General features: G+C 41.2%; 1 protein-coding gene across 1 annotated transcript in view; it reads left to right on the forward strand.

The window, feature by feature from the left end:
* Nucleotides 1-10,310: 10,310 nt before the first annotated feature.
* Nucleotides 10,311-16,435, forward strand: part of LOC115786246 (prostate stem cell antigen-like) — a 47,862-nt gene continuing 41,737 nt past the window's right edge. Inside the window, exons 1-2 of the mRNA XM_030738314.1 lie at nt 10,311-10,427; nt 10,737-10,850. Coding sequence (XP_030594174.1) covers nt 10,379-10,427; nt 10,737-10,850 — 163 coding nt within the window. The 5' untranslated portion in view covers nt 10,311-10,378. The remainder of the gene's footprint in view (nt 10,428-10,736; nt 10,851-16,435) is intronic.

Raw genomic sequence — 16,435 nt, forward strand, 5'->3', positions numbered from 1 at the left:
GGAGGGACTTGAGTCAACAGAGTATGTGGATCTGGAACTTCAGCTGGAAAATCAGCAACCACTTCATTCACTGCTCTCAAGTCGTGTACCAAACGATAAGAGTTATCCAGTTTCTGAACTGGTAATAAAGGTGTATTGCTTTGTGGATTCTGTGTTATCTCCAAAACACCTGCTTTCAAAAGTCCCTCAATTTGTGGTTCAATCCCTCGGATCGCCTCTTCTTTCAGTGGATATTGACTTTTCCAGGGGAGTTTGACCCCAGGTCTAAGTTCCACTTTTACTGTTTGTGCTAATTTCACACGTCCAATGTCGGTGCTATGTTGAGACCATAAACATTCTGGAATTTGTCGTATCATCTCCTCTTTCAGGAAATTTGAGTCAGCTTCAACACTGCAAATGGATTCATGAGTCATTTGTACAGCCTGTGGCTGTCCTTTTCCTTGAGTAGAAATCATGATTTTGATGAATCGGTGATCCTTACTCATCCAGATGGCATGTTTCTCCTTGAGTGGAGCAAAAATAGCTCCTTCTGCTTTTTTCATCATTTCTCCTAGGTCCTTCTGCTCGTATTCTTCAGACACCAGCAGAGTTACATGTGGCACACTTTTCTCAATATTGAATTCTTTCTGCAAAAATTCACTTTTCTCTATCTTCTTAGCTGCTCCTTGTGGTCCCAAATTATGCAATTTGAAGAAGTTGAACTTGTTCTGGGTGACGACTCAACCACTCTTCTGGGTCTGCTTTTGTAGCATTTTTGAAGTACTTAAGTGTGCAATGCAACGGGTATTCAGGAAGTTTTGCTTCTGGCATATTTGCCACAAATAATTTTTCCCATAGCTTGACTGGTTCCAAGAAATCTGTGCCAAGATTTCCGATCCAAAATACTAACGAGGCTTCAGTCTCTGTCTTCATCGATAATTGATGAATCATATCTTCTGGCACATCCACCAGACAGCCGTCTGGTGTACACTTGATTGTGCAATTCAATTTACACAAAGCATCTCTGACCAAAAGTGCCACAGGTGTATGTTCTGATACCAGTATGGGCAGTGTGGTCTTCAGGTTTTTATAGCAGAGCTCAATTGGTTTAGTAAGAGGAATCAGCTGCTTTACTCCCTCAAATCCGATCGTTCTTACATATTGTCCAGACATAGGGAGATGTGTAGCATCTTCAGGTCGCACACAGGTGAAAGCTGCTTCGCTATCTGCCATCATCTCCAATGGGCAATTATTCACTTCCACCTTTACTGTTGGATCTTTCCCTGGTCCTGATGCTACCAGCTGACACCTCCCATTCGGATTCTCTGGGCATCCCTAAAATCCTAGTTCCGGCCCCCTGAAAGGGTTAACCGGTTCCCTGGATCCTCTTGGTTGGCCTCTGAATCCTCCTCTGAAATTTCCTTTGAAATTTCCTCCTGAACTGTTGCAGTCTCGAGCCAAATGACCAAATTGTCCGCAATTGTGGCATCTTTCTGAAGACCGTTGTAAATTTGGGTTAAACCTACCTCCTCTTCCTCTTCCCAGTGTTCCTCATCCTCTGATTCTCCAGGACCGCACTGGATTGAACACTGGTTGGGGGTAGGGTGCAACCGGAACCACCGATGAAGACTGAAATGGTTGAGGTTCAGCCTGGCTGCATTTGTATTACTGGTTGGTTCACTGGAAGCTGGCTTTGCATGACGACAGCTTGCTTCTTTTCCTTCCTCTTACTCTCTCCTAGTTATATCTGGTTGAGCTTTCTGAGTGTCTCTTGATCTTGTTCTTTTTGGTCACACTCCTTTTTGCGATACAGTTCCACTTGGTGGGCAATGTGGTCCGTGTATACTCCTTTCTCCATGCTTCCAAGGCCAACTACTTCTGCCAATTTGCTTCTTACTGGCAAAGGTAGTCCCTTCTGTATCTTGGCTCTCAAAATTGATTGTTCCATTTGATTCAAATCAGGATCATTTCCAGTAACATTCCTCCAAACTTGAAGGGCTCTCGACACATATGCTCTCGGGTTTTCTTCCTGTCCCAATGGTTCAATAAAGATATTGTCTGGGTGCACGTTCGTAGGAAATGTGTCTCTCAGAGCTCTCCACATCCGCCCTCTATTTGCAGCAAAGAGGTCTGCATCATTTGCTGTGGTCGTCACATATTCATTGAGTCCTGCTTTCTGCAGAATCTCCTCCATTGCTGGTATCCCAAAGAGACTTGCCAAAAGTCTCTTCATATCTCCCATAGCTGGCTGTGTTCCCACCATTATCTCTTCCAGCTTTGAGATCCACGGATGAGCACCATCTTGAAGGGTAGGGAGCTTCTCAAGTATATCTGACATGTCCGTATTCTGCCAGTTCTTGTACTCCATTTCCTGTCTCCTTATAATTACTGGACACATCTTTTCAGGCGTTTTTCTCTTCCTTAGACGTAATGTCATTGCTGATTTCTGAGATTCTTCCTTCTGAAGCTCTTTTTTCTGAGCCCTCAGTTCCTTTAGTTGGTTCGTCAAAGTGGTTTGACTAGTTGAAACAGTAGTTTTATCCAGGTATGACAAGCACTCATCGATACTTCTTTCAATATCTCTTAATGTCCTCTGTCTTCTTCAATTCTTGTGCTGGATGCAGATGGAAGGAACCTTCTTGAAGAAGAACCTTTGCTTTCCCATTCTTCATCACTATCTCCATCCACACTCTCCTCAGAAGTGCCGTCTTCTGAGTCTTCTTTCTTCTTCATCTTTCCTCCTTTCTTTTCTGCTTTCATTAGTATCCGCCTAATTTGAGGATCATATCCACCCACAGTTCTTTCCAGGTTGCTTCCCTCATCACCTTGTTCTTCTTCCATCCTTCTGTTCCTAATCTTCAAGGTTGATGTCTTCTTTTTACTTTTAGAACTTGGAATCAATTTTATAGTGGTCTCAGCTTGTCCCACTTCAATTACTATGTCGTTGTCATCCTTAATATGGTAGTTGCCATCTTGATTGAGTACTGGTAATTGTGGGTAAACGTCTTCAAACTCCACTTGATGTTTGTATGGAGGTGGGTTTTGTACTGGAGTTAAGTGTGGGAACCGCAGATTAATTTTTTCCATCAATGTCTCCGTTCGTTTTGTATTTTTCTCAATTTCTTTCAAGCTTTTTTCTCTCTCTTCTTTTGTAGTTTGTATCAACTTCTTTCCTTCGATGTCAAACACCTGTAAGATGCCAAGTTCCACTTGTCTCTTCTCTTTTCGTTGTCCTGCTTTTCCCTTCTTTTGATTTACTTTGTAGGTGGACACAAGCACCTGCATGGTTTTGATCACTTCTGGGTTAAGAGTTCCTACCTTTGGCCAAGGTTTTTCTGGCCATCGCTTATGCCATTTGTTTGACATTTTTACAATAAGTGGTTTAATCAAAGGATTGCTTTGCTGAACCACTTCGATTGGAGTGATTGTTTTCATAGTTTTAATGTCTTTTTTAGACATTTTAGCAGCTATGTTTATTCCCCCATTTAAATTTAAAATCAAAAGTTTTGTTGAATGTTTGACTTACTACCCCCCTTTTTAAAAAAATGTATTTATTTACTTATGCAATTAATGTTATATACTTTATTCAATACTAATAATTGTAATACAATCAGTAAAGATGAATTTGCCAACACCAGAAGAAACATCAAACCTGCTGTTGCGAAAAATTTCACTCAACACTGGGTATTTTTGTTAAAAATTCGTCAAAATGCAGTGTAAATTTGTCAAACCAGTAAGCAAGTATTATATGGAACACCAAAAATACTCCAACACAATTCAAAACCTATGCACTTTTAATAACTGCAACAAAATTCAACTCAAATTCAAAATGTATTTTCACTAGGTGTATGGTCAATCTGTTGCCAAGTCTGCTTAGAGAATGAAAGCAATTATATGGTATAAAACACCAAACCAAAGTATATACCTATATAGTTTATAAATGAAGGCAAAATAAATGTGTTTAAAGAGTTTTAGAAAGTGGTGTTTTATCAACGGAGTTTGTATGACAAGAAGAAACAAACTCTGGCCTTTGCTGAAGTCAGTTCGCAGGACTACTCTTCTTAATCAGTCGCCAGCCACATCTGGGTTGTGTTAACTCAGCTCTCCCCCCTTGGCCTCTCTCTCTCTCTCTCAAGCAAGAAGAAGGAGAGAAGGGGCAAAGGTTAGTTTAACATTTAAAACAATTTTTTCGCATCAAAATTCTTCTCCATATGGCACTCTATACGACAAAAAGGTTCATTTCTTCAACAAGAAGAGTTTATTTCACTTTTAAAACACCTTTCACCCACAAAGTGTTCATGCTTGAGTACATATCAGTCCTAATATATTTTGGGGCTCATAGTTGGGGCTTTATAACAATCATTTAAAGGACTTCTCTGTCTTTTTTTCTTTCTTTCTTTTCTTCTTCTTTTTTTTTAATGACAGGTAATAAAAGTAAAAGTCCTGAAATGAATATCAAACATCTCTCCTGTGAAGGCTCATGGATTTTGTCCTTCGCAAGGAGCGCATGACTTTTAACAATAAGGGCAGCTCATGTATTGTGTATTCTATTATAAGTAATAACATAACATTTATAAACCTTTATTTCCAATCACTGTCCAGCAGTAATTATCAAAAGGGTTCAACAAAATGTTCAAACACATATACCACTCCACTTCCTCTCATAAACGCAGGAGACACACCCACACACACACACAGTTCCTGCTAACTGGACAAAGGAGGGGCCACCACATACACACGAGATTGGGGTGCTTCCTCACACACTTACATAATCACTTTAACTCACACACAAAGGAAAAGGCACAGGGAATGACACACCCTTAAACACACTCACGGGCCGGCACACACGAACATGAAGGACAAACAAGGCACCGGTGGCCCCTATGTCCATCGGAGGGGTCAGTGTGGACACCGTTGAGGACTACAAATATCTGGGAGTACACATTGACAACAAACTGGACTGGGCTAAGAACACTGATGCCCTATACAGGAAGGGCCAAAGTCGCCTCTATTTTCTGAGACGCCTGAGGTCCTTCAACATCTGCCGGACTATGCTCAGGATCTTCTATGAGTCTGTGGTGGCGAGTGCCATCCTCTATGCTGTTGCATGCTGGGGCAGCAGACTGAGGGCGGCAGACGCCAACAGACTCAATAAACTGATCCACAAAGCCAGTGATGTGGTGGGAGTGGAGCTGGATTCGCTTATGGCAGTGTCGGAGAGAAGGATGCTGTCTAAGCTGCAGGCCATTATGAACAATGGCTCCCACCCACTCTACAACACAGTGATGGGACACAGGAGCACATTCAGTGCAAGACTCATCCCACCAAAATGCACCACAGAGCGCCACAGGAGGTCATTTCTACCTGTGGCCATCAGACTCTATAACTCCTCCCTTAATAGGTGACATTGTGGTTCATCAGTGTCATTCACTTATCAGTATTCAATTGTACATAAAATTGTTTAAATTTCCATATACATTGTACATACACTATATACATTGTACATTGTACATACACTTATACATTGTACAAAAAAGGACTGTGCATATATATATAATGACACCTATTTAAAAATTTTTGCACTCACAATTTTCATATGTGTATAGATTTAGATGTGTATATAGTCAAAATATCTCTTTAGTCTTTATACTTTTATGCCTTTAGTGTATGTTATTGTGTTTTAGGTTTACTCGTTTAAATGAAACGGTTGCAGCTGTAACAGTAGTAATTTCCCTTTGGGATCAATAAAGTATTCTGACTGACTGACTGACTGACTCTTTTCACATAAACAAATTTAGACTTACACACAAGAGCAATGAAAGTCAGGTGGGGTTTCCCCCTCACAAAAAGGAAGAATCCATTTCCACATTCACATCTCACTCTACATAAAACATAAACACACAGACTAGTCGACTTTTTCTTCTCTACATTACTACTGCTGCTTCTTCTTATCTGTCTATCAACATCCTAATTTATGCTACCTCTAATGAAGTGCAAAATTCAAATAGAAGGTTATATCATACACAACTCAGCAGCAGTGTCAATGAAAACCTTTCCTGTAGAACTTTTTATACTTCCAGCTTTTCCCTCCGAAAAACTGACCTAAGAATCAGGATTTAGGCCTGCCTAATGCAGCTTCTTACAGAGGGCTTACCCCAATTATGTGGCTGTTTCTTTCAACACTTACATATCTGTTGCATATGCTCTTTTCCTTTACTTATCACTTCTTTTATTCTCTGTAATCTCTCTCCTGGCCAGGCTATATGCTTACACACTTCTGGATCCACTACTTAATCAAGCTTCATTTTTCATGGTATAGCAAGAAAAAAACACATGACTGAGACAATCAGAAAATGGGCCCACTAACTGTCAAGCATAGTATTAATTAATGCTGTTTTACCATTACTGATAAGCTTTGCACTTCTCTTTTCACTATATTCATCTCTTCTCTTAAAAATTTAGAACGAGGGATTGCCCCAAAGAAAACACATACACTATAAACCCTACACACAGGGACTTTGCAGTGAGAACATGCAGCCTGTTTCCAGCAGACCATCAGGATGCAATTTGTCAAAGTGAGAACACACTCACACTGTCAACTTTGAGCCATAGGGCTCCTCAAGGTGGCTGCCGCTGCTTGTCCTCTTTGCTGTCTTGTCCTCGTGACCCCAGAATTTGCTGTGTCTTGAGTAGATGTGTTCCTGAAGAAAAAATCCTAGCTGACAAAGTCTTAATGCATATACAAAAGTTTATTACAAAAAACAGACAGTGTCAAAACAGATGCTTCTCGAGCCATCTGGGAGAGGAGGCCCAATCTTCCTAACTCAAGTCAACAAAGGGATGACAAAGGGTATATAGTGTTGGCGAAACCCCCACATCCTAACTTTCCATATATGGCTATGAAACAGCTTGAACCCATAACCTATATCTGGACATATAGTCAGTTCCTTATATGGAAGGCCAGAGACCCTACAAGGGGCAATGTACAGATGTCCAAATCAAATTACCCTTTGCATGAACCCTTAAGGAGGAAACCATACACGCATATATTGAGTTTAACACAGCAGTACAGACACCACACAAGTAGACAGGTTGCATCTGAGAATGTTGCAAAACAGCTCTCAAGATTCCTACAAATGTTATCAAATTTTGTCTGACAAAATCAAAAAGAACAAACAGCTTCTGGGAACCTGAGAAAAGACAGCAGCGTGCAACCTTCAAAGATATGAAAAAATCATTTGGAGTCAGTGTATCTAAACAGGTTCAAATGGACTCATACTCTTTCAAAGGTTACTTGCTGCCTCCAAGCAAAGAGATGTGTTCATGGAAACTGTGATGTCTCATGAGCTTGCAGCTGTCCCACCTTCTTTGTTTTATGATGATGGAAACATGAGGAAGATGACAAAAGCTGGCCGTTCCAAGAAACTGGAATCTGTCATTGGAGAGACAGCAGTGTTAGGTTCGGACCACCGTTAAATAAAGAAAGACACAGAAACCCGTAGTTGATCTTTTAACCTGCAGGGAGAGTCTCAGTCAGCCAACACGCGCGTGTGTGTATGTCTGAGGGAGAGTCTGAACCTTCTTCCTGCTTGGCTCTTTTATTTTAGCATCATGTGAGTTTACACAAAGCTCAGGTAACAACATCACTCACTTCACATGATGAAATCACCTTCACATGATGAAATCACATATGTTTACACAAAGCTCATGTAACAACATCACTCACGTCACATGATGTAATCATGTATGTGTATGTGGGTGTGTGTGTGTGTGTGTGTGTGTGTGTGTGTGTGTGTGTGTGTGTGTCCTCAGGAAACAGGCGTTACCTGCTTTCCATGTGCATGTTTATGATAAACACATTGTGATACATAGAAAAACAGTTAAGCGTTTATCTATTCTAACAAGCAGCTTCATAATGTTGGTGAACCATTAGCATATATCATCGATGGCATGGCTCTTCTACAGAGTCTCCGTGATTCGTTCAGACATTCAATGATCTCAGAGAATATGTTTGGAAAAAAGATCAGAGTGTCAATGGGAGAGGAAGGCATGAGCTGTGTTGTTTTAGTATTTGACAGATATGACCATCAACCCTCAGTCAAAGATCTTGAAAGGCAAAGAAGAGGCACCATTCAAACCAGCAGGCAACACATATTTCACAGGCCAGGCAAGAGTGCCAAACTACAAGAAATATCTGAGGAACAGTGGGAACAAAGCTGCTGTACGTAGCTTTATCAGCAGCTACACCATCAGTATTGGTCCAAAGAGAATCTCGTTAGGGAACACAGTCATCTTGGCAGGTGGCTTTGAAAATGGTGAGGAGGTCAGGAGGATTAGCAAGACAGGTATTGACTGTTTGACAGAACTTTACAGTGACCAGGAAGAGGCTGACACAAGACTGGTGTTACATGCAATACACCTTGCACCTTGCAATATCTATCAATTTAACCATCTTGGCTGTAAAATATTTTTGGCCATGAATCCATTTCATATAGGGGAGACCTTAGAGATGAGGAAAAGGGGTATCTCGAAAACTAAAGCAATTTTTGGCAGTTTGTCACTAGGCTATATATTGCACCTCAGCTTGACATGCTCAGGTGTGCTGCATCTGAAATTAGGTGGGCTCCACCCAGTAGTCGTGTTTTTCATTTTTTCAGCTTTTTTCAGTTAGCATTTTATTATGTATATTGTGCATTTTTGTAAAGCATTTTTAACACTGATTTTTGTGATATAAAAACAAATCTGATTACTGTAATTCATATTATTATGAGCTGTCTTATGAGTAAGGTTAACTAACCTCTGGGGCTGATCTGGCTGCTAAATCAGACTAACCATTGACTGGATTCATGAAATGTAGATAACTTGCAGCTAGCTGGTTGACCTTAGCCTGCTTGCTTGATAACATTGTTGAATGCAAAAAGTCACCTGAGTGGATGCTTTCGGTATCCAAACTGAAGGGACTAGCGGCCTGTCACAAAAAACCTATTATCTGTCCCCATACTTTTAGCTTAATCTATGAAGATAATAGAGTTTGACAGGAATAAAATTGTATTTGTACAACAAGGTGATTCCCAAAAACAGCATGGTGTCCAGTGCCTTCTTGAAAAAATGAGAAAACTGAACAAGTGGAGGACAAACAAAGAAGTGTCAGGCCTAAAAACAGTCATATTTTTAAGAAAAAGAACAAATTGGCAGGAGTGGCTTGTTTGAGGGCGCAACATAGCTCACTCTCACCATTTTTGCCTTTGTTTTCCTGTTGCTGTCCCTAACCTAGTGAAAAAACAGAAAAGATGAGGGGGGGGGGGGGGGGGGGGGGGGGGTATGTCATTGGCCTCAACCTGTAAAACCATTCCGGTGTTGGAGGTTGTTTCATTGTTGCCCCTCTAATGTACCTGTTGTTGATTTCTTTAGCACCAAAGCAGCTGAAATTCATTAACAACCCCCTTGGCCAGATCAGTATTCCAGAAGTTTAATTGACTTGATGCTGTACTCTGATTAAAATGTGTTCTTTTAATTTTTGACCACAATACTTATATTTGAACTATCCTAGGTCTCCTTTGGATAGTTTCCTAGATCGTTGCTGTGTTGTTGCAGTGAAAGACCACCGGAGGGCGCTCAAGGACATTGTAGTGCTGAACCCAGAAGGAAACTGAAGACAATATAATTAGGTAGCATGGGTTAAGCTAAAAATAATACATCCTCTCTTCTCTTTATTTGTTGCATGTTTTTTAAATTGTTTAAAATGTTACTTTACATTTTAAAGGTATCTATGGAACATGTGTCCCAAGAAAATTGTAGAAAAATTAAATATCCCAAAAAGAAGAAGGTGGAAGAATTAGAACACCTGGTTGGGGCCCCAATGACTTCACCAACTACCACCCAGTTTCAAACCTTCCATTTGCTACCCAACTCTAGCAGAGCACACCTCTCCTCCTTGATCCTTGATCCAGGAGCTGTCTAACTCCCCAGCACACTGTCATGTAAGATGACCTTATGAAACATGTTTCTTTACAAAGTACCATAAAGTACCAAAAACAATCTGATAAAATCAAATTATATTTGAATAAATGTAGTGAAATTAAACAGACTTTGGGAAATTTATACTTATTAAGAACCCTTAACCTCTATTTCTTTTATTTGATATGATAGTTTATTAACAGTCCTATGGGCTCTAAGGCCTTAGCACTTATCCACTTCATTCCCAAAAATGGTGAGTCTGTGCAGTGAGGTCACTTTGGGTGGGGGGGTGGGTTATTCAGGTCACATGGTATGAAGCTTTTTGTAGAGATACAAATTCTCAGGTCCTGGACGTAGACTAGGTAGTTGAACTGTGAAAAGAAAGGCTTAGCACCAGTTTTTTTTTTCTCTCTCTCACAAGACTGATCAGCAATCTGAGTTCATGATGCAGCTTTATGGAGCTCTGATCCTGTGTGTGACTCTGTCTGCAGGTAAGAAAATATTTCCTGTTGATCCTATGTGCTTTGACAGATAAAGAAATTGGAAGATTAAAGGTGATCTTAAAGAAAATGAAAGTTAAAGACACTAACAATTCATTAATGAGCTATATAACCAGATTGTGAGGAAACAGTAATAAACACTTTATATCTTTTTTGTTTAATCATTTAAACTTTAAATGTAAAAACAACTTTTTATGGTGTTAAGTATATGACAGACTTCAAAACAAATAAAAGCAAAAAATAAAATAAAACTCTGAATAATTACAAGTGTATGTGAAATTGTGTTGTTTCCTTCTATAGTGTGTGGATTAAAGTGCTACAGTTGCACAGTCACTGATCCTAACTACTGCACAAACATCGAATCTTGTTCCAGCTTATTCAACCGTTGTTTCTCTGTCAGTGCCAAATTAAACGGTGAGTTGTTTTCTCATGTTAGAAGCTCCAGCTAATACTGAATATCTGCCTGCTGCAAGTCACAACATGTTTTGTAGTCATTTCTGAGAATTTTCTCATCATGTCTTGCAGGAGTGACAGCGGTTTCCAAGGGCTGCCTAACCAGTGCACTATGTGTCAGTCCTGTGTCTTGCTGTGAAGGGGACCTGTGTAACAGCGCTATTCCAACTGGTCCCAGTGCCATCCTGCTGCTGGTGTCCTCAGCCATCCTCAAATTCCTTTTCTGAGGCTGTGGAATGATGTTATTTCCATCCTGCATTTTTTTCTGATTCTATTTTGTAAAACTAAGGAAGAAATAAACAACTTTGGAGTGCCATGATATGAAATAAAGTTGTCCTTGACATTTTGATCTGTCACTCAAAGTAGTTCAGGGTCTGTCCTACTGCTTCAATGTAAACTTTTCCATTAATGAGCTATATAAGCTATATAATAAAATGCATACAAAAATACAGATTTGCATTTTTTTTGAACAGTTTTAACTTCAGGGGCCTATTCCAGGAAGCATGTTCAACAAACTGAGTTTAAAAACAGACTCTGAGTTCACCAACTCTGAGGGATGTTCAGAAAATGGCGGCAGGGCTTGACGCTGCCATAGGCTCAGCGTGACTCTCGAGCGGGAACTTGCTCACACAAACACACACTATGAAAAACTTTCAAACCTACAGTAAACTGCACACAGACTACTTTTCATTGTATCAAAGTATCATTTTGCCAGTGTTGTCCCATGAAAAGATATACTTAAATGTCTGCAGAAATGTGAGGGGTGTACTCACTTTTGTGATACACTGTATATGCACATTTTACAAATGCTTAGAACAATATTAGCATACTCGTTTATACAACTTATCTTAGTAGCACTGATCACAATCAACATATCTGAAGGGGAGAAATAATCACAAAAGGGATGATCCGATGTTTCCTCACTGAGAACATTTACTCGAAAGAGGAAAATACCGCAATTTCCCCTAGGCTAGACAAAAGCAATCGATCTCAGATGACTGAATGCAGACCACTTTTGTAGATAACCGATAATGTTTTTTTTAAACTGAGTTCTTAACAATAAACAAACCAATTACAAACCTTTTAAGTTCAACTCCCTTACTTTACCACAATGAGCTTTTACTGTTTTTTCTTAACAATTCTTACAATAAAACCCCGATAAGCTATAACTCAACCGTATGACCTCTTTAAACCCATCACAGAACATTAGTATTCACAAACATGGAGTTTCTCTTACTTTAGCTTGTTACACACTCCCCTACAAAATAAATGTCATCCTGACATTAAACAATTACAAAATCTCCTTACAAATATTCATTTTTTTCCAACTGCAGTCACACACAAATTTGACATTGAAGCTCTCCTTCTCCAACATTGTGCATCAACAAAGTTCAAGGGTCAAAGTTTGACAAGTGCATTAAGCATTGTTTAGACAGTCCATGAATTGTCAGTGGCAGTAGTCTGTGTGGTGTCTGAATTGTCCATGACAACAAGTCTATGAGTTGTCGTTGACAGCAATGTGAACAGTCCATCAGCTAACCATGGCAACAGTGTGTGAGTTGACGCGCAACAGTCTGTGTTACTAGTCCATAGGTTGCCCACAGCCAGTGGCGCAACAAGGGGGTATGCACTATATGCAATGCATAGGGGCGCCGCACAAGAGGGGGGCGCCAAAACGATGTGGGAAAATATTTCTCTAGTTGCATTTTCTGTATTTAACAGCTGTGCATATGACATGATCAATAACAGAGGTGCGGTGCTGATTAGGCGCCCCATGCTCCTTCACCTCCCCTCCTCCTGTCCCCATTTAAAGACAGTCGGTAAGTTATGTCATAGGAGTCTGTGAGGATTTCACCACTTGACTTTCGGAGCTCTGCTGTCACTGCATTTAGCAAACAGGAGCCCGCCCTGTGGACTCCGCACCGGCTAGATCGCTGCTTTTATCGCTGCTTGTGCCTGTATTATTTCACTGCAATTTACAATCTACCACAGCACAGAGAAAGTTCACAATGTGCACGTTTGAGGTCCCTAAGGTCATGCACGCACTTGATTTTGCAGCTACAGAAACGAAATGACAACTAGCGTGAATGAGGAGAAGTAAGAAGAAAAACGAAGATCAAATTAAAATTTCAGGCATGAAATTTCAGACAAGTTTTTTCCACGCCTCCATTGTCTGTGTGGTTTTTCTCACTGTGCAGAGAATGTCAGCTGTTATTTTTTCCTTACATCAGGTGTAGCCACCAGAAGGATCACTATAACAACAATCTGGTGGTAATCACGCTATTGTGGTTTGGTTTGTGCGATTGTTTGGTGCCGTTTCCTTCACTTTCTATGAACTGACAGATTTCCTCAGGCAGCTCATCGCACCTGTGTAATAAGGCACGTCACCAAATTCAGAAGCTATTTACTCCAGAAAAGACTGAAACTGCTGTGATTTAAATCTTTGCCTCTTATAAAGTTCACTGTCTGTGTTTCGGTGTTTATGATGCGTTCTGTCTTCAGGACTTTGCTGCGCACCGTTTCCTGCTGTGTGAGGCAGTGATGCACTGTCAGCTCACCTGTGCAGGTCTCCCTCTTCATCTTCTCCCGTATCTGTCCCACCAATCCGCCCTTTTCCCCGCATCGCAAGTGAGGAAAAGAGACAGATGGTTTACCTCCGATGTCAGCGTTCAGGTCTTTTGCCTCCCACCTGTTTGGAAAATTCCTGTTTTCCACTTTTCGTTTGGTCATTTTTGGGGAGTCAGGCAGCTTAAATGTCACTGTAAAAAGTGCTGATCGATGTTTTATCCGCTGATCACTGATCAATCGGCAATATGGAAAACAGGTTCGCGCGTGGTTCATGGCCTGCCGGCAGCTGTTGCAGTGCGTGGGATTTGTAGTATAAGTGGTGGGAGCACATTTACCTGCGGGCTATTAATAATATCTATATGAAATCATCTTGCTGGCCATATAAAATTAGATCGTGGGCCGGAAGTGGCCCGCAGGCCTTGAGTCTGACACAGTGACATAAAGAAAAACTGCAGTACCGAAGTTAAAATGTGCAGATGAATTGTTAGTATGAAAAATTATTTCTTATCCGATTACTTGATTAATTGATGGAATAATCGATACAATACTCGATTAAAAAAATAATTGATAGTTGCAGCCCCACTTGTATTCAGAAAGTCATAGTCAAACATTAGTTTTCAGCACCAGTGGAGCTGTGAAGGCCTTCAACGAAAATGACATGCACCTCGAGAAATATGACTATAGGTTCACGAAGACTGTTATTAGGCTTTAGATGGGGCTGAAAAAAATTTCTGGCCAGAACCCTGGTGTGTGTATGCACGTGGGGTGTGTTGGGTTGGGGGGGAGGGCTAAAAATGTGTCCGCATACACCTCAGAAAGTATATAGCTGCGTCCCTGCCCACAGCAACAGTCTGTGTTAACAGCCCATAGTTTGCTCACCAACAGTCTGTGGACTCCGTCCATATATGATGGAAGGCTGGAATTAGTATGGCTGCAGGGGTGGCAACCATGGGACCAGTCCTGGTACGTGACAGACAGGTGGTAACTGAGATGCTGCCTGGATGCTGTAACAGGAAGGGATGCTCAGCTGATCATAGGTCATGTGTTTCAGTGGATGTCTCTCTCTTTGTGGCAGCTGGTAAGGTGTCTTTTCAGGTTCAGCAGCTGCACTTGAGGATGGGGAAGCATGCAGTGAGTTCCCATTGGGTGGATTTTCAGCAGGTAAGTCAATTTCCTCTCAAGGCTGATTGTCATTAAGCTCACTGAACTGGTCCATGTGCTCTTCTTGCGGAAGCTGTGCTGGTGGTGAGACACAAACTGGCACTTTAATTTGCTCTCCTGCGATCTCCGATTCATCCAGAATCCGGTTTTCCTCTGTTGGCACTGTGTGCACTGGGAGTAGTTCATAGGGAAGTTCATACTCATCCCCACTGTCTTCATCAGACTCCTGAATTTGTATATCAGGCCGGGGCCCCCTTTTCTGCTTCTTTTGCTCCTTCTCAGAGGGCTCTGGTTGTGTCTTAAAAGGCAAGTGATCACAGGGCATTAACAGATTTCTGTGCAGAACCCTAGAGCATCCTCCTCCTCTTTCAGGTTTCACTTCATAAATTGGCAAGTCAGGCTGTATCTGTCTCACTACTACATGAACTGTGTCCTCCCAGTAGCTATGGAGTTTGCCTGGACCCCCTCTGGGTGTCAGATTCTTAACCAGGACACGTTCACCTGGTTGTAACACCGAGCTTCTTACTCCCTTGTTATAGTACCTTTTACTCCTTTCAGCAGCTTTTTGAGCGTTTTGATTTGCAATGGCATAGGCTTCCTCCATACCATGCTTCCATTTTTTTACATAGTCACGCTGGTCACTGGAACTCAACTGTGTGTGCAGCCCAAAAAGCATGTCAACTGGGAGCCTGGGTGATCTCCCATACAGAAGATAGAACGGTGAATAACCAGTCACTTCACAACAGGTACAGTTGTAGGCATACACCAGCTTGTTCAGAGACTCCTTCCAGTTTAATTTCCATGTCTCAGTCAGTGTCTTAAGCATTTACAACAATGTCCTGTTCATGCGTTCCACTTGAAGATCAAGTTTGCAGCAGTTTTTCCTGACTTTGATGTGGTGGCGTATGCTTGAGCAAAACGTGTTAAGTGATCAACAATAACGAGGATGTATTCGTATCCTCCCTTGCATCGCTCAAGATGGAGAAAATCAATACACACTAATTTGAAGCACCAATTGCTTACGAGCACTGGTGGTTCTAAGCAGAAGGCCATCACTGTCTATTGACAGTTTGTCTCATTCCTTGAACAGACACTTTGTCTTTGGGCTAAATGTCCTCAGCTCTTTAACTGGTGGCTTGGAGCCTGAAAGTTTGTTCTCTAACACAGGACAGATTACAGAGTCTACTCGTTGTGCTTCTCTTAACTGATCTTTTGGGATAGCTGCTAATGCTGCAGTGGCTGACTCGTTTTCAACCAAGACCGACACAGATGCAGCTAAGAGTGACCAAGCTGCAGTGGGAACAAAGCTGCTGTACGTAGCTTTATCAGCAGCTACACCATCAGTATTGGTCCAAAGAGAATCTCGTTAGGGAACACAGTCATCTTGGCAGGTGGCTTTGAAAATGGTGAGGATGTCAGGAGGATTAGCAAGTCAGGTATTGACTGTTTGACAGAACTTTACAGTGACCAGGAAGAGGCTGACACAAGGCCGGTGTTACATGCAATACACCTTGCACCTTGCAATATCTATCAATTTAACCATCTTGGCTGTAAAATATTTTTGGCCATGAATCCATTTCATATAGGGGAGACCTTAGAGATGAGGAAAAACATGGTTGGGTTTAGTTCTACCTCCAGTAGGGTATTTCGAAAACTAAAGCAATTTTTGGTAGTTTGTCACTAGGCTATATATTGCACCTCAGCTTGACATGCTCAGGTGTGCTGCATCTGAAATTAGGTGGGCTCCACCCAGTAGTCGTGTTTTTCGTTTTTTCAACATTTTTTCAGTTAGCATTTTATTATGTATATTGTGCATT

Source organism: Archocentrus centrarchus, chromosome 9 (genome assembly GCF_007364275.1).
Source record: "Archocentrus centrarchus isolate MPI-CPG fArcCen1 chromosome 9, fArcCen1, whole genome shotgun sequence".
Lineage (NCBI taxonomy): Eukaryota > Metazoa > Chordata > Actinopteri > Cichliformes > Cichlidae > Archocentrus > Archocentrus centrarchus.